The sequence below is a fragment of the Pistacia vera genome, unplaced genomic scaffold (genome assembly GCF_008641045.1).
Source record: "Pistacia vera cultivar Batoury unplaced genomic scaffold, PisVer_v2 Contig812, whole genome shotgun sequence".
NCBI classification, from domain to species: domain Eukaryota; kingdom Viridiplantae; phylum Streptophyta; class Magnoliopsida; order Sapindales; family Anacardiaceae; genus Pistacia; species Pistacia vera.
Genome location: NW_022196682.1, coordinates 76424 through 99615, shown reverse-complemented (window position 1 = coordinate 99615; position 23192 = coordinate 76424). Strand labels below are relative to the sequence as shown.

The following is a 23192-nucleotide window of genomic DNA, read 5'->3' as shown; positions in this document are numbered from 1 at the left end:
ATGTTAGGAGAAACGTACCTCATTTTATAAATATGGATGATGTATTTGAGAATGATTTGATTGAACTAAGCTTCAATTTTGACTGTATGATTAGTTCAGTGGACCATGATCGGTCTTATGTTAATTGATTTGATTATATATATCACTTAATCGATTTGTTTTCAAAATTATATTTTAATTAAACTAATTTTTTTACGTTTGTACATAAAATGAAAAATATATATTAAAGTATAGAATGATTTTATATAATACAAATTTTAATATTTTTAAAGTACCCAAGTAAATTACTCTTAATTGCTTAAGCGATATATGGTTTCACTTAAGAGATCTTGTCTATTTAGCCTTGGTCGCTTAAGCGATAAGAAATCGCTTATGCGATCTTGCCAAAGGCAGAATAAAGGTCATCTGACTATACTAGATCGCTTAAGTGAGTTTAGGTCTCTCTTAAATGATCCAGTATACTTAGCCTTAGTCGCTTAAGCGATCACGTCCAGTCGCTTAAGCGATCACGTACAAGCAAGGATCAAGATCACTTAAGCGATGTTCCACTTTTACCCTTGGTCGCTTAAGCGATCATAGTGATCATGTCCAAGGCAAAATCAAGTCACCCTAGGTGCACGATCGCTTAAGTGATTCTTTACTTTTACCCTTGGTTACTTCCAAGGCAGAATCAAGATCACTTAAGTGATTCTTCACTTTTGGCCTTGGTTGATCGCTTAAGCGACCAAGGCCATTTTGCTTCTTATCTCGCCGATCTTTTGATATTGTGCACGTTTGAGTGAGAAATTATATTCTGTATTATGAGTGAGCTCTATATTCAATCATAATCATCCATATTTGTGAAATGAGGTACGTTTCTACTAACGTGCCACACTCGTGATTAATTTAGCAAATTGATTGATTGATTGACTTAATATGACAATTATGTTGATAATATTTATTTTGCCTGTCTTACTTTTTGGGAAGCAATCAGTGTCGTACAGAGGTAATATACGAAATTTTACTTACTTAAACCCTTTTTAAAATGGATGAAAATGAAAAATAATTAATTTGATTTAATACGTTATAAAAGATGATTTATTTAAGGTAACAATTAAATTTAAAACATAAAAAATTGAAAACAACAACTCTTTAACGGTTGGCCTTGGCAACTCTCTCAATTTCATCATTCTTCTTGATGACATAGCTGGAAATATAGGGACATAAAATCAGTTTAATGCACCACAAAAGAGAAACATAATAACTTCACCAGATCGCTCAAGCAATCTTTGATCACTTAAGCGATCTGCTTTTCAGATTTGCATATAAGAAACGATCGTTTAAACGACCTTATGTTGCTTAAGCGATCTGGTGGTCACCAGATCTGATGAGCAACAAATCGCTTAAGCGACCAAGAATCGCTTAAGTGATCTAGTGTTCACAAGATCTAATCTGAGCAACTGACTGTTTAAGCGATCTTAGGTCATTTGAGCGATCTGATGTTCAGATCTGCAGATAAGAGCAGATCTCTTAAGCGACCAAGGATCACTTAAGCGATTGGCTGTTATCTAGAGATCTGAACATCAAATCACTTAAGCAACTTAGGTTGCTTAAACTATCTGATCTTATCTGCAGATTGCTTGCTTTCTTGCTTCTAATCAATTCAAACCTAATTTTCTGGATCTGCATGTGATCGATTTTGGCAGCTACTTCTCTTATGGCCAAGTTGCTTGCAAATTGAGCATTTATTCATCCTCTGAGGAACCTCACATGCTGATGGAATACGCTTAACTATTTTTCTCCCCTTTTCTATCTTCTTGAATGGCGGATGGATGATAATGTCAACCAACTCTAGTGGCACCACCCACTACTCTTCTAGAGAAATTGGATATATCGTTTCTGAATAAGCCAGCATGTAGTGATTTTCCATATAGAGAAGGGAGCAAAGTTTCATGTAAATTCTTGAACCAAAATCTGGCTTCCATTGGTGTTTCAATGCTGCTAGTGCATGAGGACAAGGTAAACATTGAATGTCAAGCACTTTACAGCTACAAGTTTTACTAAGAAGTTAACTAGGGCATCCAAATCATAGCCACGCATTGTGAACTCTTGAGCTTTAAGAGGATAGGCAAATAGTGCATTTGACAGTTCCATACGTTCTCGTAATAATTTTTCAACTGAAGGAACAAAGGTTGTGGTAAAATTATCTGACTTCATACAACGCTCATAGAACCACCGTGACAATGTCCTCTAGATTGCATCAAAAAAGGCAACTATTGGAAACTTTCTTTCTATTAACAACTTCGAATTTATGGACTCGGCTATGTTCATGATCATGACATCAAACCTTCTCCAAGAAAGTAAGCTCTACTCCATCGCTCGAAACCAACATCATGCTCAAGATACTTAGCAATTCTATCATCCTTGATTCGGATTTTCCGGAAGTGCTCCTTGAACTTATCAACTCGATAAGGTTTTGCTGCCATGTAGTATGTCTAAAGGAGGCCAGCACACTTAAACTTTTGTTTTATGTTCTCACCAAGGTGTTTCATACAGAATCCGTGATGTGCTTGAGGGTAAATAGTGACAATCCCTTTCTTTATAGAGTTGTGTCTATCGGATATTATGTACAACTCGTCACAGTCAAGCACTATCGTATATAATTACTAAAAAAACCAAGTCCACAACTTGTCGTTCTCAGAGTCAACCACACACCATGCAATGGGATATGTGTGATTCTCGCTGTCCTATGCAATGGCCACCAACAATGTACCTCCATACTTTCCCGTCAAAAAGCAACCATCAATAGCCAACACTTTTCTCATGTTTACAAAACCCCTTATAGCAGCACTGTAAGCAACAAAAAAATATTTAAACCTCATATTCTTGTCCTATTTCAAAGTTGTCTTGCTACCTTGGTTTGTCAACTCAAGCATATAATAGTACGCTTCCAATACTACGTACCCGTGCTCTGGCGTTCCCCTTATAAAATCTTGTATATGTTGTCTCTCTTTCTAGCATTTTCAGTAACTAATAGTGCATCCCAACTTTTTGCGCATAAGTCTCTGAATATCCTTAGGAGATGGACCTTTCCCTCAACAAATTGACTTTTGACAAATTGTCCAATAGCATCAGCGGAGGCTTGTCGATGCTTACCTGAAATATGTCTCAACCAACATGTGTGCTCACGGGTATATGTGCTAACAATAAATTTTTTGGACTCTGCCAACCTTATACAATAAACCCGTCACTTGCACTTTTGGTCTCGACATGCAACCATCATTACCGATGAATTATACTTTTTGGTGATAAACTCAAAATTATCTCTCACGGCAACAAGTTTTAGCTTCCTTACCACTTCCTCTTTGTTGTCAAATAAATACCCTACGCGCAAGTCTGATCCATTAGTAAAAACATGAGCTAATTCACTACTACCTGCAATTGTCGCCTCTGAACCTGCATAAATGACCATAGTGTTCTCTTCCTCACAAACTACACCTTCTGCATAATCTGTATTTAAAGGAATCTTTATGTTTGCGGGAACATGTACAGGGTCCTCCTCGTCAACATTTTCATTCTATTGCACATGACCAACCTCTTCTACAGTGTCCTCCTTACCACCCAAATTACTGCCTACTCTTGATTTTTCAACTAAGAAATCAATGCCCTCATAGTTCAAATTAAAACCAGCATTCTCTCAACCAACTTCCTCGTTATCCCCTTCCTTTGAACCAACTTCCAACGGTTTATCTACAAAAGAAACTCTTAAAATCGGCCTCAAACCATTATCGCCCACATCAATTATATATAACTTTACACCTTCATCCGACTTTAATATAACAGAAGGTATCTTATAATGTTCAAGAACTCTGCTTAAAACATACTTTACAACTATATCACTACGTGAGCAACTCAAATCACTTCTTCTAATTATTTCATCAATCAACTCATCAAAACTAACATTTATGCTCACATCAATTGGTATAACTTATTTGCTCTTCCTAATCCACATCCACTAACTTTCTTCCTCCACTCACTCACCAAAACATTCAGCACCCAGAACAACTTGTCTCATGTCTAATAATAGCCAGGTACCTATAATGCAAGAAAAAATATATTATTAACTGATATATTAAGGGTTGAAAGATTTTAAAATGCATATGCACTTAAGCGATTTGCTGCCATATGCCAGACTTATAGCAGATCGCTTAAGTCATACACCAAATTACTTAAGCGATCCATGATATCCATAACACATTTTCAGTCATCTCCACCTACAATTGGTGCTACCACCCCTAACTACTTACAATGCAAGAAAATATTCAACAAATTTCACTCTTTTCAACTTGCATTACATCAAACACAACCCAACAACCTAAACAACTACATCAAAATCATAACCCAAACTCAATCCATCATTAAATCTTTGTAAATCGAAATATAAAATGGAAAGGGGAAATACACATACTTGGACGAAATGTCAGGAGGAGGAGGAGGAGGAGGATTTTGGTGGAAGTGTTAATGGCGAGAAAAAGAAGATGTACAGGAAGGAGAAAGAAGAAGATGTAGACGAAGCTTAGAATAAGTAGCAACCAAGGGAGGGATGCGTTAATGGCAGGAGGAAGAAGAAGAAGATGTTATGTTTCAGTTTGCTTGCAAGAATTTCAAGTTTTTGGGGACATATTATAATTTTTAAAAGATTACACAATACTTCATTAATCCTAATTAAGTCATGATTAGTATTTAATTGTTATTAGTTTGTCTTAATAAAAAATAAGATCATTTAGTAAAGACTAAAAAACTACATGGCTTTTTAATTAAATTCAAGGCCAATATGGCATTTAATCATTTGCTCCTCACATCCATGGCTAGAAGTATTAAGTGGTGCATGGTTCAAAAACAAAAAATCGTCTTTTCGATATTTCCTTGGCTTATTCAAAAGTGTGTTTCGATGAATACACAAACCAATTAGGTCATAAGCACGTGTAGACTGGAATGGATTGGTCTTAAATTCTTACGATAAACTAGACCAGCTGATGCAAACTTTGAAAATGAAAGACTGGTTTAAATACGCAACGAGTTTTTTGCATTCAAAATGGTCGTAGTATATGATATATCTAAAACTGTGAGCATCTCAAATTTCTCATCTAAATTACACAGGATAGGACATCAATATATAAATGATGAAATAATATGTTTTTACATTCGTAAGTTCCTGTACAAATAAATAGGTCATGCAGAAGATGGAATATACCAGTTGAAAAAAGAAAGCCTTATTCTAAATAAAAATAAATGTTACAACAGCAACAGTTAATCTAGATTATGAATGTTGAAGTCACTTTCAGTTTTGTGTAAGGCTGGGACGAGACTTTAATTGATTAAAAAACGTCAACCTAAACAAATATAAATCTCCAAGTCTTCTCTTTAAGTCATCCCCCCATGCCCCACTCCCTTTCCATCTTCACATCTTCCCTTTGCTTTCAGAATTAACGTTGAAGCTTCCTGCAATATCCCAGGAACCTTAGCATGAACCCACCTCCAACTTGTAATTCTGTTCCAGATTTCTATAAAACAAAGAAATGCTGCAATCTCTTCCTTACAGTCCTAACTTGTTCGATATGTCGTCCGAAAACCGTAATAATGCAAATTTTCCACCTCAGGACTCGCCTGAGAGTGACTACACCGCGGAACCGACCAATTTTGAGCTCTCCGACTACTTCACATTTGATCAGTGGCTAGAGGACGATCAAGCGGCCACAATTTTCGGGGCTGTTCAGAATCCGGTTTATCGAGCAAATGAAGTAATTGAATCGGGAGGAATTGGTGGCCAAACCGAAGGACCTAGTAACAGTAAGGAAGTTGTTAAATTTGTCATGTAAATTTTGTTCTTGTAAGTATTTATACTAATGGTTGCGTGTGACATTAGATGAAAGTGAAAGTGGTCGGGAGAGGAAGAGAGTTGCGTTCAAGACAAAATCAGAGATTGAGATATTGGACGATGGATACAGGTGGAGGAAGTATGGGAAGAAGATGGTGAAGAACAGCCCGAATCCAAGGTATGGCGAACAATTTGAACGTCTAGTGTTTTAGATAAGTTGAATTTCTACCAAATGTAAAAGATTTATATACCATTTGATGTGATAAACACAGGAACTACTATAAATGCTGGATCGAAGGATGCCCGGTAAAAAAAAGAGTTGAAAGAGTTAGAGAAGATCCAAGTTATGTAATTACTACATATGAAGGTCTTCATACTCATCCAAGCACCACCTAGTTTTGCTTTTATGAACCCACGCCTGTGAAAGGGAACCATGCACAATCAGTCTCAAATACTTGTGACTATTAAGCAGTATGTTTCTGCAATTTTGTAAGATAATTTTGCACCTACTCTTGTAGAATTAGTAAGCTTTTTAAGAGGAGATTGATCTCTTTCAATTAGATAATATAAAGTCTTGTCAATTTCAGTGCATTATTGCTGAGCTTTATATATCACTTTTGCTTCTACTGAAATTCTGTCAATTAGATTTTATGTGTTTTTAAGTATATTCGTATAATAAATTTCATGGAAGCACCTTCCTTTTTATCTTTAAGTTGTACAATGTTCTTCCTTTTCTTCTTTTAAGCACCATTTCTCTCTGTTTTGCTTGAAAACTGGGTTGTTTTGCTTCCTTTCTTGGTATAAATAATTATTATTTTATTTAAAATTTATCAAATTTCTTAAAACTATTATTCCATCTATTTTCTTATTTGCTAACATAGTGTTAATGATGTCATTAATAATATGACACATGTGGTCCTATTATTCTTTGTCCCACTTCCACCATTTCATTAAGGGTGTTTATNAAATACATATCATACATAACCCTAAGTTAGGATTATCCTAACTTTTAAATTTTAAAACTAGATAAAGCCCAGATAACTCCTAAGTTTTCACATTCTAATCTTAGGAATTCAACATAATACATTGGTGACAATCTGATCTCCGTATTCTGAATGAATATGCTCCAAATAAACCATCACAAAACTGGAGTAGACGATGCAATAATCTACTCTGTATAAGATGCTCTTGCAGTTTCTGTCTTGCTTGAGAAAAGTGAACTACATAGTGTGTTTCAACTAACCAAGACAAAGTCGTCATGGCAAAATATAAGGGTGTGCACAGTAGGGTTTGGATATCTAAGAATGATCCTCAAAGCTACCACAGCATGCAAAAGTAATTTCAAAATCCCCAGAAACAATTAATAATTTCAAAATCTCCCTGAAAGAATTCATCATTAGATATATGGGTGAATATAATCAAATTTCTTAGAACACACAGTCCATTACTAGTTTGAAAATGTTCACAAATGCATCTCAATTTTCCTTTTCTTTACAAAGGCATCAAGTCTTATCCACATGCAGAATAATATTCCTTTCTGCTTTGAAAATCAACTTATAAAGGCTTCTCAATAAAGAACCAATAGCATTGAACATTACATAAATAAACAAGTGCGACCAACTGTTATTTCCCAAGCACATTAAAACATAGAGCCACATGCAGAAATAGATATTCCTTTTCTTCAAAAATCAAGCTAAACGTGAACAGCTTCTCGACGAAGACCATATAATTATGAACATCACATAAAACCAAAATTCTATAAGAACAATGCTCTTTGAACCATTTTGTTTCTGTTTCCAAAAGCCAAATAGTATATACAGGCTAGTTAGGAAAATTCATATATTTAATGTGAGTGAAAATACAACAATTTACTCACCACTGGGTTCAGAACGATTCGCATGCTTGATCGAGTGTATTTCTGTAGAACTCGAAGAATGGAAGAAAGCTTTTGGCCAGTTGGACTTAAAGGATCAATAACCGCATCAATTTGAAGAACAGAATTCTCACTGTTTAAAACAACGGCACTGCACAAGCAGTAAACAATATAGTTACATCTTAGGACTCTTAAATTGAAAGACATCAGAATCCGCAAGCATAAAAGCTTATTGGCAAAATTTTATATTAGATTTCTAAAGATGTAGCTGAAAACTTATGAAAACACCTAATTGCCTTATATTCTTTTTGTTGAAAACTGACTTAGATATTTAAGAGATGCAAGATGAAATTTAAGATGACATAATGTCTACATATATAATAATTCTCTAGTCAGGACCATACTATATCTTATTTTAGGGAAGCTTAGTGTTACCAAAATGAGCAGATTAATACGAAAGACAGAATAATAGAACTAAAGTTAATAGAAAAAGAAAGAAGAGAAGACACGAGATGAATCTTAACTGTATCTAAGCATGTATAAAAGCCCTTACCTATGCTCTGCACTTAAAATCTCAAAATGTGCACTTTCAGAGCCTCGCTCCCGCATAGCCAAGGCAGATGACACAAGCATGATGATATCACTTACAAATTTGCTGCAAAAAGCATTTATAAAATTAGCATCTCTTTTGTACAGGCCTGGGTCTGTCTGGGCTATGAGTATAGGCTGCTTTTTTTTTTTTTTTTGTTCTGGATTTGCCTCTTGGGTCTGTCCAAGGGTTTGCAAGCTTAAGGGTTTTTCCCTTTCCTTGTATTTTTATTTTTCTCAATATATTTACCGGGTTTATCCAAAATTAGCATAACCTCCTAATACATGTTTCTTAAAAAGCTGAATTATAGATAACACTGACAGAAGAAATTCCATAAATTATAGATTTCTAATGTGCTTACAAAAAGAGAAAACTAGTAAAATACAAAACAAGAAAATCGAAAATCATGTGTAAGCGCTAAGAAGAAACTAGAACAAAATATGCAAAATAAAATATGATTTGCTCTCTTCTCATTAGTCTACTAAAGTGATGAAATAAAAAATAAAGATAACCAACAACGGTGTAGAATGCCAGTAAACCTTGTGAGAATGTCTGGGTCTATGTCGGGATACTCGTTCAGCCAGTTCACTCCTTCTATTATTTCCCAGACATACTTTATTCTGTGCTTGAACTCCACTGACTCCAAAAGATCTAGATCATGACTCAGAAATGTGCTTACATCGATAGGGGACATCACCTATCAAATGTCAAAAGATGATTTGATTAAATTCAGTTACCAAAATAAATGCAAATATGATAAAAGCAATTGTGTAAAATTACTAAAGCTTCTTAATCATCTACAGGAAAAGAGCAAAGACTTAAAGACTTCGAATCAAACAAAAGAATAAAGGAAAAAAGAAAAAAAGATAGGTCTCACCCTCCCATTAGTAATGATAGCATTAATACCAGGTTCAACTCCAAGTTCCCTATACAAAAATTGCACCACCTGCAGTTATTATAATAACTTTAGTTACAAAATGTCAATATTGATCAAACTCATGAATTTCAAAGACCCCAAAAAGAGACCTAATGAGTAAAACAGAAAATACAGAAATCAAAACAAGAATCTATGATATGATCTGTACTGACACCTATTAACATTATACCAGGACAAGACTTTTCTTCTCTCTTATTCATAAGAAACATAACAGAATTTATTCAAGAGGAAATGAGAAAATTTCTTTTGAAGGCCAAAACGAAACTAATGATGGCATACCTTATTCAGACACTTTCTCACGCTCCCATCATGATATTCAGGAAGAGAGGAAATAAAAACTTTGGATGATAAGCCATTTGCCTCAGCAAACTCAGAGATCTTATCAATAAATGCTTGAGTGCTTTTAGCAGATACTGGAAATGCAAGGGTACGCTCATAATATAAGCATAATTGATCCAAAAATTCAAGTACCTTTTTCTTATGGCTGCATAAGAGCATAAAGGCAAACAATTATATGATCAATATAAGAAGCATATTCAAAGCTTGTTTTATGTAGAATAGTATATTTACTAGAACTGAAAGATATATAGCACATAATGCCCTCAAACACTTCACAAACCTATATGTGGATGCAGTGATTTCAAAAGCCTTCACTAAAAGGAGACTAGATGAATCAGCCTCCTGACTAGCACTAAATAGAACACCTAATCGAGCAACTTTAGATCCTCTGATCTGCATCAGGATATATGAATTGAAAAAATATTAATATTAACGTCAACAATGATAAAAATGACAATAAGAAACACAGTGGCATTTAATGAAGCATGCAATCCAGAAATTTAATAACCAGAAAATGAATTCCTTCACGAAGCAGCTTTATCCCCTTCTTTGACATGACATCAACAGCCAGAAGGTGTGTCACAGGCTTCACATCATCCATAGCTGACATAGGACAGTCAGACAAACCACATGTCATATACATAGATTCAAGAATATGAAAGCCAGGAGCTACTAGTTTCAACATAATATTTGCTTACTTTCTGGAGAATGCAAATAATTAACATCTTTCAGCCAAGACTCCCCACCAAGAATTGATGAAGCCAAAGAAATAAACCTAGGTTTAACCTTGGCATCGGCAATGATCTACATCAATCCAATAGCAAAGATTAATGAGCTATTTAATGAGTGTGCGTGTGAGAGAGAAAGTATAGAGCAACCTTCTCCCAAACCATTTCCTAATCGAAGAATGAAAAATTGATCATGACCTTTACCTGTGGATTATAGCGACTAATACCATTTTCTGATAGGAATTTGTCCAGTACATCAGTACGAGAGCTTATATGCCCATAATAAACTTGTTCTTGTATTCTTGGAAGCTCATCATTCATGGCATTTATAAGGGCCTCCTGATCAAGTGAACCGAAAAATCGTTACCCAATTGGAAATGGGCTTATTGTCCAAACACAGATCACAAGTAATACATAAAACAATATTTAATAAACTCAATATAAGTCGACATGGTCCACAAAGGAGAAGTGGAAAACAATTCTTTAACCATATAACATATGCAAACACCAGGAAATCTCATGCTGCCTAAATAAATTTTCAAATGGAATGATTGAAAAGAATGGTAAGTTGGATCTGAGCTCGTAGAGTCACTCCAATAGAATGGTATTCCTAAGTGTTGTAAAACCATAAATGATCAAGTAGGAAATGTTAGTTACACAGTTTATTATACAGATTAGATTTACAAGGGCAAACATCAGAACTACCTCATTAGAATCAAATACAAGACCATTCATCAAGAGGCAAGACTGCAGCTTGGCCAAACCCAGTTTGAAAACGAACATTGAAGTCTCTTGAGATTTCTCCTTCAAACTTTGCTCCTTTTCCAGCTTCAGTAATAGATCTTGAGGTGGAGATTTTGCCTTTGGTCTATAAAACAGAAAGGAAGATTTATCTTTTAGTTATCTGGTTTAATAAACTTTCAGATATTTTTAAAGTTTAAGGGTATGGAAGATGTAAAAAATACAAAATTTGTTGAACTAACAATATGGTTTCTACAAAAGCTCCCTCAATAAGATGCATTTCAAGAGCATCATCTTCAGAATCCTCTGACTCCATCCTTAATCTATTTACCTATCATGTTGAGAGATAATGTAAAACTTGTTAGATAATGTTTTCATAAACAACAAAAAGGGTAGAGAAAGAACACACTCAAAGCTGTTTCAAATTATCACAAATATCCAAACTCACAAAGCATAAGAGACAACTTAACAATCAATATATATCTAAACTCTCCACATCCTACATTTCCTTACAATGCCCGCTAGTGTGTCACTAGCAGGCCCCGATAAATTATGTGTATCCAAGGAAATAAACCTAGGACCTTCCACATTTGCAATGAAATTCAGCCACTAAAAAAGTCCCCCAAGGAGATATAAATGGCAGCAAAGGCGATGATAATAACAACAAGAAGAAGGACACGAAGCATGGGAACAAGAAGGAAACAAGTAAGAACGTCATTATGTGCATGACATCATGTCAAAGTAAGAGAAACAAGATGTGCAAGGCACTATGTGCAAGTAAGAAAACGCATGAGACTATGCCATTTGAAGTCTGAAATATCACCACCCTAACAACAAGAAGCAAGCTTGAGCAGGAAGACGCATGTAAGAGTTGGACAAAAACAAGCTACTGGCTGTTAGGTTTTACAGCAACATCCCTACGTAGTGTAACCACTAATTTTTCAACAAGAACGCAACTCCCTACTTAAAAAAGATGTAAGAGAAGCATGGCAACAAATAGCAACAATATCACAAGCAATCCTTAAGACTGAATCAGTTATTTCAAGTTGCATATAACCAGGAATAATTGTAAAAAGCAAGCTCATACATTGCTCAGAAACTGGAAAGCTGTTTGGGTCCCGTAGTTTTCCTTAATATAACTGAAAAGACGTATAATCTGCAAAATGAAGTAATGAAAGTAGTGTCCATTAGCATCATCATTGGCAAAAGCAGAACACTTTTTATCATAAATGTATGCATCACTGAGATTGCTAATGAAATAAATGAAAGTAACTTATCTAATAAATGACAGCACATAAGAGTAATTTAACTGGACCAAGCGTGCTCTCAGAAAGTAAATTCAAGCCAAGTAGAAAGAAATAACAACTATAAGAAGCAATACCAAACTGGAAGTATCCTCCTTGACTTCACTGTCATCTTCCAAAGCAGAAGACTGGAGCTCACCACCATTTATTTGAATCTTATTGATAAACTTGGTCGAATAGAGTATCACACCAAATCTCACAGGAAAATTATTCTTGTACAAAGATGTAATCATGTCGATAATCTGCATGATTCAAATAACATATTACAATAAAAAATTTTGGAAACAAGATGCAGGCACATAATACAATTAGCAGCTTGATAGGAAAACATGCCTGAAGACCATGGACTGTGGCTGGATCAAGAACATAAACAGCGTGAAAGAGGTTCTTCCGAATATAACGTAGTTGCCCAGGGTAGACAGGCATCAAAATCTACAGAGAATAATCATAAGGAACCATACAAACAGGAAATCATGCACATTAAGAACATCTTACTGCAAGAAAGAAGAAACTGACAGATGATTATTCTACCTCATTTATATTGCTCCGCCATCGCTTATACATAGCATCTTCTTCCAGGTTATTGAGATAATGAACATGAGTAGAACGAAAATCAACACGGAACATATTGGACTCTGAAGGAGGCACAATTGATAGAAGTTTCTTTATAATGTTATGTGGAATCTGAAAGTAGAACATGTCACTTTTTCTAAGAAACACTAGTCCAAAATTTTTGCTTTAAACAACTTGGAATAGACATACTAGATTAAATATTTAACCAAGCTTAGAAAGAGAACAAAATCAATAAATAGAATGAAAATCTTCATTAAACATCCTTGAGAGCTATCTAATATATGTCATAGACCTCCACTTGGATTTTAAAATAGTCATAAACCTCCTTTGTAATTGTCATAGGCCTCCTCTTGAGTTCATGAACTTCATACTGACATATTCTTACACCAAATCTTAATGGGCATAGATGAAATTTACCCATAAATAATTGACAAGGAAGGTGTGCGTGACACCAAAACAAAGAAGTCACCAAATGAAACGTAAACAATATTTAGATACAAAAATTCCTTTTAAACATTTATCAATGTATTGGTTCCTGTATGCTAGAAGAATAGCACATGTACTGAAAAATTAAAAGAAAAAGTTGAAATTCAAGTCACACTTGTAATGTAAACAGGGTAACCGAACAAAACTACAAATTCAGCAAGAATGCCAGTGCTGCTCAATAATGTCTTAAGGTTAAAGAGCAAAGTGTGAAAAGAAAAAAAAAAGACTCGTCAGATAAATCAAGTACTAATCAACCACCCTTTTTAATCTAATGCATCATTTATTCATCATGGCTTCAGTCAAAGTTAATTTCAAAAATATTGAACCATACCTGAAGATTAAGATGCTGTTAGATGGCTTTGTTATTATTATTTTTATTGACATTTTTTCTTGTCTTGCATTTATAGCAGATCATTGATACATATGTGGACTGTGTTAGCCCTAACATTAACCCAGCTAGAAACTATGCACTGCCCTTCTTAAGTGTTTGGCACTACTAACAGAGTGCAAATGTATATTGGATGACCCAAGACATTTACAACCTCATATAAAGAGTAACAATAAAAGGTTTTCCAATACTAAATCACACAGCGCCCCAAAGGTAAGTTTGTCAACCAAATCATGTTGGATAAATAAACTATTAGGAGAAAGAATATTAGCATAATTGGTGTTTAAATGGGACTCCTCAAACAAGCCGAGCAAACAATTCAACCACAATATGAGTTCAACTAAGTTGTTCCATATAAATAACCACTAAGGTATGAAAATAGACATTATGAGAATGAAGAGAGGATTAGCATCCTAAACCTTAAATTTTGAAAATTGATCAGCCAAGGATAACTCCTGATGAACCAAGTCAATCAACCTATAAGAAAATAATAGAATAATAATAAGAGTCAATTTTAAAGGCAACAAAATAAATGAAGAATAAAAAAAGATAACTGATGACGTGAAGAAATATACTATAACAGATCAATCAAGGCAAAGCACATTTCTTCTTTTTCTTAAACTAATAAACAATAAATCAAAAGAGAACAATACAGGCAGTTAAAAGGTTAATAACTAATTGGTTAATTTTTAGCATGATTTCCTCAGCTAATATGAGTAGTATCATTCAACAGAAAATGCTTTGTAAAGAATACATTATGCAGATCCATGTCAGCATTATTGAAACTAAAAGAACTTGATCTCAAAGTACTACAGTTCAATTACTTAGTTACATTACTTGATTCCACAAAGACTGGTTTTGTTTTCTTCTCATAATTTGTCTTCTTGGAATTTTGACAGAAAAAGTTTGTGCAAGATATCAACCAAATGCAACCCTCAACCTCATTTCCCTGGGGAAAAAAGATTTAAAAGATGGATAACTACACATGACATCAGGTTAGTGGAGCATATGTTATTCCAAGCCTTTTGTCCTAGACCAATATGAGCTAAGCTGAATTTTCCTTGCTAAAGCAGTCCCATACAAACACAACTAGATTGAACTACAGCACCACAATAAGTAACCTTTGGCTCCAATTCAGGTTCTCCCAGGCGTTTTCCAAAAATACTCAATCAATAAAATAAAAACAGAGATGGTATAACTTTTCAACAGAGAAGCACATAGCATGGATTTGTATATGATAGAACTAAACATGTTAAACCTAATATAATACAACACATAGTGACATGATATCTTGTATAATGGGCATCCTAAAAAATGTAAATGGACAACATTACCTTCTGGACTAGATAAGCTAAAAATAAAGACATTGAGAAATTTAGGATGGGTAAGATCTTCAGCAAAAACAAAAAGAGGAAAAGAATAAAGAAAATACTAAAGGGGTAAAAAGCATTACAGATAAAGGTCAATATCATCAACATTGATCACAGCACCATTAAGAGCCATTATGGACTTCCCAGGGGGCATCAGACGCTGGTTTGAAGTTATTTCTTCTTTAATTGATTCATTGAGCTGCGAAATGTAAACAATTGTACATTCCAGTCAGAAAAAGTAATAGATCACTTTATCTTTGGAGCAAACACTCCAAGTATCAACACAAATACATGTTCAAATAATGAAGAAACATATTTACCTTCATACGAGATAATGAAGAAACTACACTCGGAAAATTTTGGCTAATTTCTTGCATTGACTGCAGAGGGTCAGAGGCATGAACTATTCTCTGAGCAGTTTGATGCCCTAAATCTGTTGAACAAAGGCATAAGACAGATAGAAATATATAAAAAGTAGCAACAGAAAAACGTAGAGTTATAAATACCCTTTAGTTCCCAAACATCAAGGGTGTCTGATATTGTGGATGACAATAGGTAATCCCTGAAAGCCATTATCTCAGATGTAAGCTCAGGTTTGCGTTCCTACAAAGATATGTAAGATAGCATCATTTCCCGGTTCTAGGTCCAAATTTCAGCACTGAAGAAAATCATCTAAAACTACAATTACTCTGTAACGATCAGTATAGTATTGTTTTCATGACAAATATCATTAGTGGAAACCACCCATCATAGCAATTGAGGGAGGTGTCACAACAATAAAGCATTAACACTATGAACCCTTTAACCCAAAAATTTGAGTAACCCCCTAAGCAGTTAATTTTGGCTTTTTATTATGTTTTTAAAGAAACTATAAACTTTGCATTAAATTAGTACAAGGTGAGGAGATACAATTGTGGACCAGGTAGGGAAACAATCTATACACTTGTTTGTAGTAAGAAATCATCCCTCCACTAATACAAAATGAACCTAAGAACCCAATTGAGAAGACTGAAGAAAAAAATTAAGTATCTTGAAACTTCTAAGCAACTGAAGCCCAAAGCGGAGAAATAAAGCAAACTCTTTACCATAAATTCTGTTTTCTTCTCTTTTCTAATTAAAAAATCCAATTGTTTTCTTTCTAGCTTAATAACACAAAGAAGAGCTTAAACATCTCCAAAGGGTTTTGGCTTTCTTATTCTCTTCCAGAGACAACTACAGTCTGAATAAGAAGTTATTCACACGAAACCAGGATGGTCCAATACATCTTAGCTTCTAAACAAGTTCTTCCCATAAAGTTGAAGCCATTGACCAGTTCATTATGGTCTTTGTTGCACACAATTGAATTATCTTAGACTGCTTCTTGTAAACACAATCTTTGTCCTTTACATATAATTTTGTGCCATAATTTATAGATGGCATGACATACCATTAACTGTGACACCTAAGTCTATTTATAAAAAATGGAAGTTCAGTAGCTGGGTCTGAGGATACTCATTACTTGGATGAAGGCCCAAAACCTAAGATCTGACTTTTACACAATAAAAGCTTCAAAAGACTTTAGCCATAAGACTTGATGTGTGAACCAACTTAAGAAAGAAGGGAAAAAATATGAGAGAGAGAAATTTAAAATCATCTTATCCAAGAACCTATTTACCAGCCTGTTACAGCATGAATATATGGATTAAAGTCATTTAGGAAGAATTAGTTTCCAAGTTATGGTAGTTATAGATTAAAGAAAGTTCTTTTTGTAAGGGTTCTGCAGTACAAACAGTGGTGGGCCCTAAGCAAACCAGCTATGGTACAAACTTAAGGTAACAAATAATTTAAGCCTAGTTAGTAAATTAGCGAATAAAACGCGAATTATACGGTTGGGCCGTATAATTCCTGTATCATTCGCGAATTTTGTGTTTTGTCAGCGAATCTGTATTATTCGCGAACTATATGCCTCAGATGTTTTATTCGCATATCCCGTATTTTTCCCGTATCCGAATTTTATAGCTGAATTTTTACAAATGTATTTTTCACCATTTGCCGTATTATACCCATAAAATTCCCGTACCCTTTCCTTGCTGTACTTATATTTACTAACTAAGATTTAAGTACCAGAATAAAAACAATCTGACTGAAAGTAATTGACTTTAAAAGAAAAACAAACCAGAATTTTGGAAAATATGAACCCTCTAACTTCTTGGCTAAGATCTTCCGTCCGAGGATCTTCCAGGGTGACACCTACAATCCATACCTCACACTTTTAAGGGGGAAGAATATGCGGAGTAAATCAAAGAAATAAGTCATAAGGTATATGCAGCCAAGAAAAATCATTCCATTATACTGGCAAGAAATCTTTCATATNAGAAAAACAAACCAGAATTTTGGAAAATATGAACCCTCTAACTTCTTGGCTAAGATCTTCCGTCCGAGGATCTTCCAGGGTGACACCTACAATCCATACCTCACACTTTTAAGGGGGAAGAATATGCGGAGTAAATCAAAGAAATAAGTCATAAGGTATATGCAGCCAAGAAAAATCATTCCATTATACTGGCAAGAAATCTTTCATATGTATAAAAGCTTATATTTGGGATAAAAAAAAAAAAAAAAAAAATTATTCCAAAAGCCAATGATTCAGCAGCAGTGATTCCTTTAAATAGATTCAAAAATGATTGCCAAGAAACTCCGATAATGGTATTAAACAACAATAAAAGTATATTAGAATAAATGTACCATCCATCAATTATGAAACCTAACTCCGAAAAGGGGAATACTAAAATTGAATTTAAAGTTTAATTTCCGTAAAGCACTGGAAAGTCATTAAATGGATAAATGTCATCACCACAAACACCCTAATAGACATAATGCTACAGGCCTACAGCCTCCTGAAACAAGTATGAACAACCAGAGAAAAGAAGGCATTTACAAGGAAGCATCAGAATTTAAAAAAAAAAAAAAAAAAAAATCATCTCAGAGTTTATTGATCTACAAAATGGAAAAAAGTCTGGATGCAAAGATATCCATTGCAGATAACTAACACAGGCAAGACTGACAGGACATATTCAACAGAATGACGTAGAAGACAGCACAAGCCAAAGCTAGTTTTCCCTATGCCGAATTTACATAGCCTTTTTTAAGTTTTTTGCTTAAATTAGAATAAAGAAGCATAAAGAGAATGCATCATAAATTCTAACCTTCTTTTATCGCACTATCATCCATAGCCTTATATTCCATATTCTTCATAGCAAGCTCAACACCATAGCCACCCAAATTTAAGGAATCTCTAGAACCATCAGCACCACAAATGCCAACTTTTGCCTCACAACCAGAAGGTAAAACGGATCTAACTACATACTTCACTTTTCCCTGGAAATTTTCATAAAAAAATAGAGAACCCGACATAAAGATATTTATCATATAAAGAAATTAAATCCTGTCACATTAAAATAAACAAAGGTGTTCTTTAATCATTCATGGACTTTACTCATTCATCTATGACATAGAATTTCTTTTATAATAAACAATTTTATCTCATAAAAATTCACCTCCTCATTTCAATCATCCTCAAATTTCTTCCATCTTTTCAACCAATAGTAACAAATAGATCAAGAAGGAAATAAATATGTAATATACATGGCTAGACACATAGAAGCAATTTTTCTTAAGACCCAAATATTGGCAACAATAGCTATATAAGCGTCGGAAAAACATTAAATTATAGCCTTATAACCACCAGGAAAACCCAAAAGAAATCTCAAACACAATAGCGTCAAAGGTTTAGCTAATAATAGCTGTAATGATTAATTTTTTGCTCTATAAAGTGTTTTTGCCTTCTTATACAAAACAAGTGCATTGTAAGATAGGAAAATTTAGAACACTCACAATTTCTAAAATTGTACTTAGATCTTAGACACTGTTGTTGGCCCTTACCTATCACCTTAAAGCTTTATGGCTAGAGTGGGTACTCAACATAGTATCAAAGCTAAGCTAAAATGGCATTGTGTTAGAATCCCCCTATCATATTAACTAAATTAGAACAATTTGTATATGTTGGGATCCCACATTGAAAGGAAAAAGGGTGGGCATGTGGGTTATAAAGGCTTGGGCACCCTCCCTTGGCAAGCCGGTTTTCCAAGGAGAGTTCTACCCAAGCCCATGAAAGACCCATGGCCCAGCCCAAATTATTGAGTTATTGGAGTGGGTTCCTATCAGTATATAGACAAATTGTATTTTTGATTCTGGTTATGTTTGGTCCGTGTGCAAGTGCTTGTGAGATAGTGTAATAGGGGGATGGAGCTTAAATACCATTGCTGGGTTCTCACCAATCAGCTTAAGCTTTTGTGCAAGCGATAACTTAAATCATGGTTTACTTCCCAAGAAAACGTGGATGTCTATGAATTTTGTCGAAGAGAACATACTATTTCATGAAGGAAAAGAACTCAAAAATAATAAACAAAACAAACAAAAATCTAGTACAAAATAAGTAATATACCTCTTTGGCAGCTTGAACTAAAGTGACATGAAACTCCTTAAAGCAATCAATTCCAAGAGCACCATAAAGAATAGCAATTGGACTTGCAGTACTTGAATCAAAGTGAATGTGATCAAAATCAAACAATTCGGGCTCCTGAAATGAGTTTCCAGCACTGGCTTCCAGAGAAAATCAAATAAAATTAAGGACAATAAAGCAATACATTACAATTACCAGAATAAATCTAAGATAGGAATCTGAGAAAATCATATAGTAGTTACATTTCAGAGGGATTTCGAAGCCACAATAACAGTTCGAAAACGTCAAAGAACAACGCTCCACCAGTATCCACCCAACAACATTTCCCACCTGGGCTTTTTGGATTTACACCAACAAGTAAGGAATCCGTTATTCTGGTTTCCAGATTTTCACTCGCTTCTGAATTACTTTCTTCCACCAGTGGAAAAGAAGAAAGAGACTCCTCTGCCAGTTGGCGGTAAAGCACCAATCTCGGGGATGCTGACCTTAGCATAAGGGAGAATTCATATAGCGATGCTAAGGATTCACCTAAAAGAGAGCTACCATGTTTTAAAATTCTTTTCAGGCAACCTTTTGCTGTACAAGTATCGGCATCATTTTCAGCATGATGCCAGATATCAATGAACTTCCAAAAAAGGTCTTTCCTTTCATTAGATAGTAATTCTCTGCACCAAGAAGTAAAGAAAATCAAGTTACAACAGCTTGGAAGCCTGTGCTTCAACAAATAAATATAGGAAAAGTAATCGTGTCATATACATGGTTGAAATGTAGACATAGTTGGAAAAAAAGTTCAGAATACCATAGAGTACAATTTCTGATAGATATTAAAAGTCCCCGAAATTTCAAAGCAAGAGAACCATTCCAGGAAATGTAACCAGAAACGCAATATTCAAGGGCATACCAATGCAATGTCTTTCTCATAAAATTAACATAAATTGTATTCTCAAACAATATACACAAAAAGACTTTTAATTCCCAACTCAATGTTTAATCCCCAAGAATAGCTTTCAGATTTCCTATCTGGCAGCTAAGTCAATTAAACCAGGGTGCAAAAATATCATGGTATTCAGGGACAGCTGAACTTTATTTATTTATTTTTTTTCTTTTATATTGATAAGAAACTCAAGAAAACTTACATAAATTGAAGAAAGGATTACATAGAAGTGAGCAAGTTTTCTATAGTTATCCATACATGTATGGATCAAGACAGCCCAGTAAAAAAAAAAAAAGAGAAAAAAACTAAGATACAAGACATTATTAAAGGTCATGAAAGCCACAAAACACTAAAACTATACTCCTTCAAGCAGATCACTACAGCCATGATTCAGGAAACATAGAAGCCAAAAAAGAAGCCCAGAAATTAGTTTTGTGCCATAAGAATTCAGTCTCATCCACTTTTTCTCTTCAAAAATTGTTCTGCTCCATTCTATCCAAAATAACTCAAAAGATAGCCATAATAGCACAATCCCATCTATCAAACCCCAAAGACTCGAATTTTTTTCTGAGAGCACATAAACACAAGAGAAACGAGAAACCAACTCAGCTTAGAAGCACAAATAAGATTACTCCACAACTACCAAGCAAAAAGGCCATTGCAAAAACACATGGTCTAAACTCTCAACTTTTTTTTCCAGATGAAATTGATATGCATGCAAGTTATACCATGGAGTTAATTTTCTATGGGACTGCTCATCCCACGAGCAGGATGGCAAAAACTACTCTCAATTTGAAAATTTTTTTTAAGGTTTTTTCACTCAAAAACTCCATTAGTAACACCTCCCTCTTCAAACCGATCCTTCCTAGTGAACCAATCCATGTTTCAATGCCCTTTTCATCCTTCTATTAAACTATAAAATGAGACCTTCTATTAAACTATAAAATGAGAAGTGAATCAATCGCAATCAACATGTCAACATCATTAAGTGCTTATGTACCTAATGAGTAAGTTATTAAACAGTCAAGCGTCTTAAAATGGCTAAATCCAGCCTCCTAACCCTGCAGAAAGGGAAAGGAAAGGAGAAGAAATTTCACTCGATAATACTTCAACATAAGAAGAAAGGAAGAAATCTTCTCATTTACCACCAACACCCACCAGACTCCTTAATGATTCAACCATGGTGGTGAAAGTTTAAAAGTAGTTCACAATTCATTTACATAGTCAAAGTACTAGCAAATGATCAAAAGTCCTCCATTCTCTTGCATATAAAAACATCAATGACTCACTTTTTTTTTTCTATGCTAAGATAACACCAATAACACATTTATCTTTCCTATCAAAACTTTTAGCACTGAGAGTACACGGCAAATATCAACACAATTTCATATAAAAGAGTGTCAAAGAACGCACCAACTAGTTAGCAATTGTGTGGTTTTCACCTTTGTACACACTAGTTCAAAATCATACAGGCAAGTCACAACTTCCTAGCAAAATCAGACTACTTGCATTAAATGATTCATTCTACAATGCTGAAGCAGAATCATAACAAGAGAATTAACACCATTTTATAAGAATAAAGTACTTTGTCTTCATAATTGGTCATATCTCATGCAACGGTCGAATCACACCTGCTATCAAATTCATCAAGTATCATACAACTGGAATAGTAACATGACTCTTGGCCATGACTCCGTTTCAAAACTAATCAAAACAGAAATTTAAAGCATACCCAGCTTCTAAAAGCAACGGAGTGCCCGACCACTTGGCCCGAACAGCGACCTGAACGTTCTTGGGTTTTCGAATCTCCGCACGAACGGAACCAAACCCAACAAGGCTTACACAAACAAGGACGATCAGAACGCAAAATCTAGATCTAAAACGGCACCCCATTTGCGAAGAAGCCCAGATAAAAGACATTGAATTTGAGGCTTTTAAGGTTTCAGGAGTTCAAATGAATGAGTCATTGAGTAAAGGGCGAAGTCAAGTGAAGCGAAGCTCGAGTGTTGCCGTGTTTAGGTTGTGTATGGAAGCGATCACTTGCGTAGACCAAGACTTTTGCCCAGGGAGCGGAGACTTGAAAGTGCAGTTTGAGAGATTTGATAGGTTTAGTGGTCTTTTCAAATCAGACATAGAGTATTTTCGTAAATTGATTGGAAATGATGACGTGGTAATTTCTTATTGGCTGAGTAATGACAGAGTTAATTATATCAATGAATAATATACAAAATAATAATACAAACTATGACAAATTCAAATATTAATCAAAATAACATTGATTTTATTAAAAAAAAAAAAATTAGTGACATATTCTTAATATTAAAGGTTGAAGGTTGTAAAAGAGTTGGGTGTAAGTGGGTCTTTAAGACCAAATGTAACTCTAATGGCAATATCGAATGATGCCAAACTAGACTTGATGTCAAAGATTATACTAAGAAAGATGGTGTTGACTATAAAGAGACATTTTCTCTTATTTTTGGATTCATTTAGAATTATCATGGCATTGGTGGCTCATATGATCTAAAGTTACATCAAATGGATATAAAAAACTGTTTTTCTAATGGGAATTTAG

At 34.6% G+C, this 23192-nt stretch overlaps 2 protein-coding genes across 2 annotated transcripts; one reads left to right on the top strand and one right to left on the bottom strand.

The window, feature by feature from the left end:
* Positions 1-5429: 5429 nt before the first annotated feature.
* On the top strand, positions 5430-6562 carry LOC116117498 (probable WRKY transcription factor 50). Its single transcript, XM_031403520.1, has 3 exons — positions 5430-5829; positions 5906-6035; positions 6130-6562. The coding sequence occupies exons 1-3, from the start codon at positions 5559-5561 to the stop codon at positions 6251-6253; spliced, it is 525 nt and encodes a 174-aa protein (XP_031259380.1). The 5' UTR covers positions 5430-5558; the 3' UTR covers positions 6254-6562.
* A 983-nt stretch (positions 6563-7545) lies between these two features.
* Positions 7546-22706, bottom strand: LOC116117491 (UDP-glucose:glycoprotein glucosyltransferase). Its single transcript, XM_031403513.1, has 25 exons — positions 22353-22706; positions 19929-20351; positions 19669-19822; positions 18371-18542; positions 17551-17624; positions 15692-15788; positions 15506-15618; positions 15269-15384; positions 14235-14292; positions 12900-13052; positions 12702-12800; positions 12446-12610; positions 12152-12220; positions 11307-11395; positions 11029-11191; positions 10528-10662; positions 10294-10399; positions 10104-10198; positions 9876-9988; positions 9536-9740; positions 9197-9265; positions 8859-9016; positions 8284-8385; positions 7734-7881; positions 7546-7647 (listed from the first exon to the last, which is right to left on the bottom strand). Exons 1-25 carry the CDS (start codon positions 22538-22540, stop codon positions 7546-7548), a joined length of 3366 nt encoding a protein of 1121 aa, XP_031259373.1. The 5' UTR covers positions 22541-22706.
* Between the last annotated feature and the right edge of the window lie 486 nt (positions 22707-23192).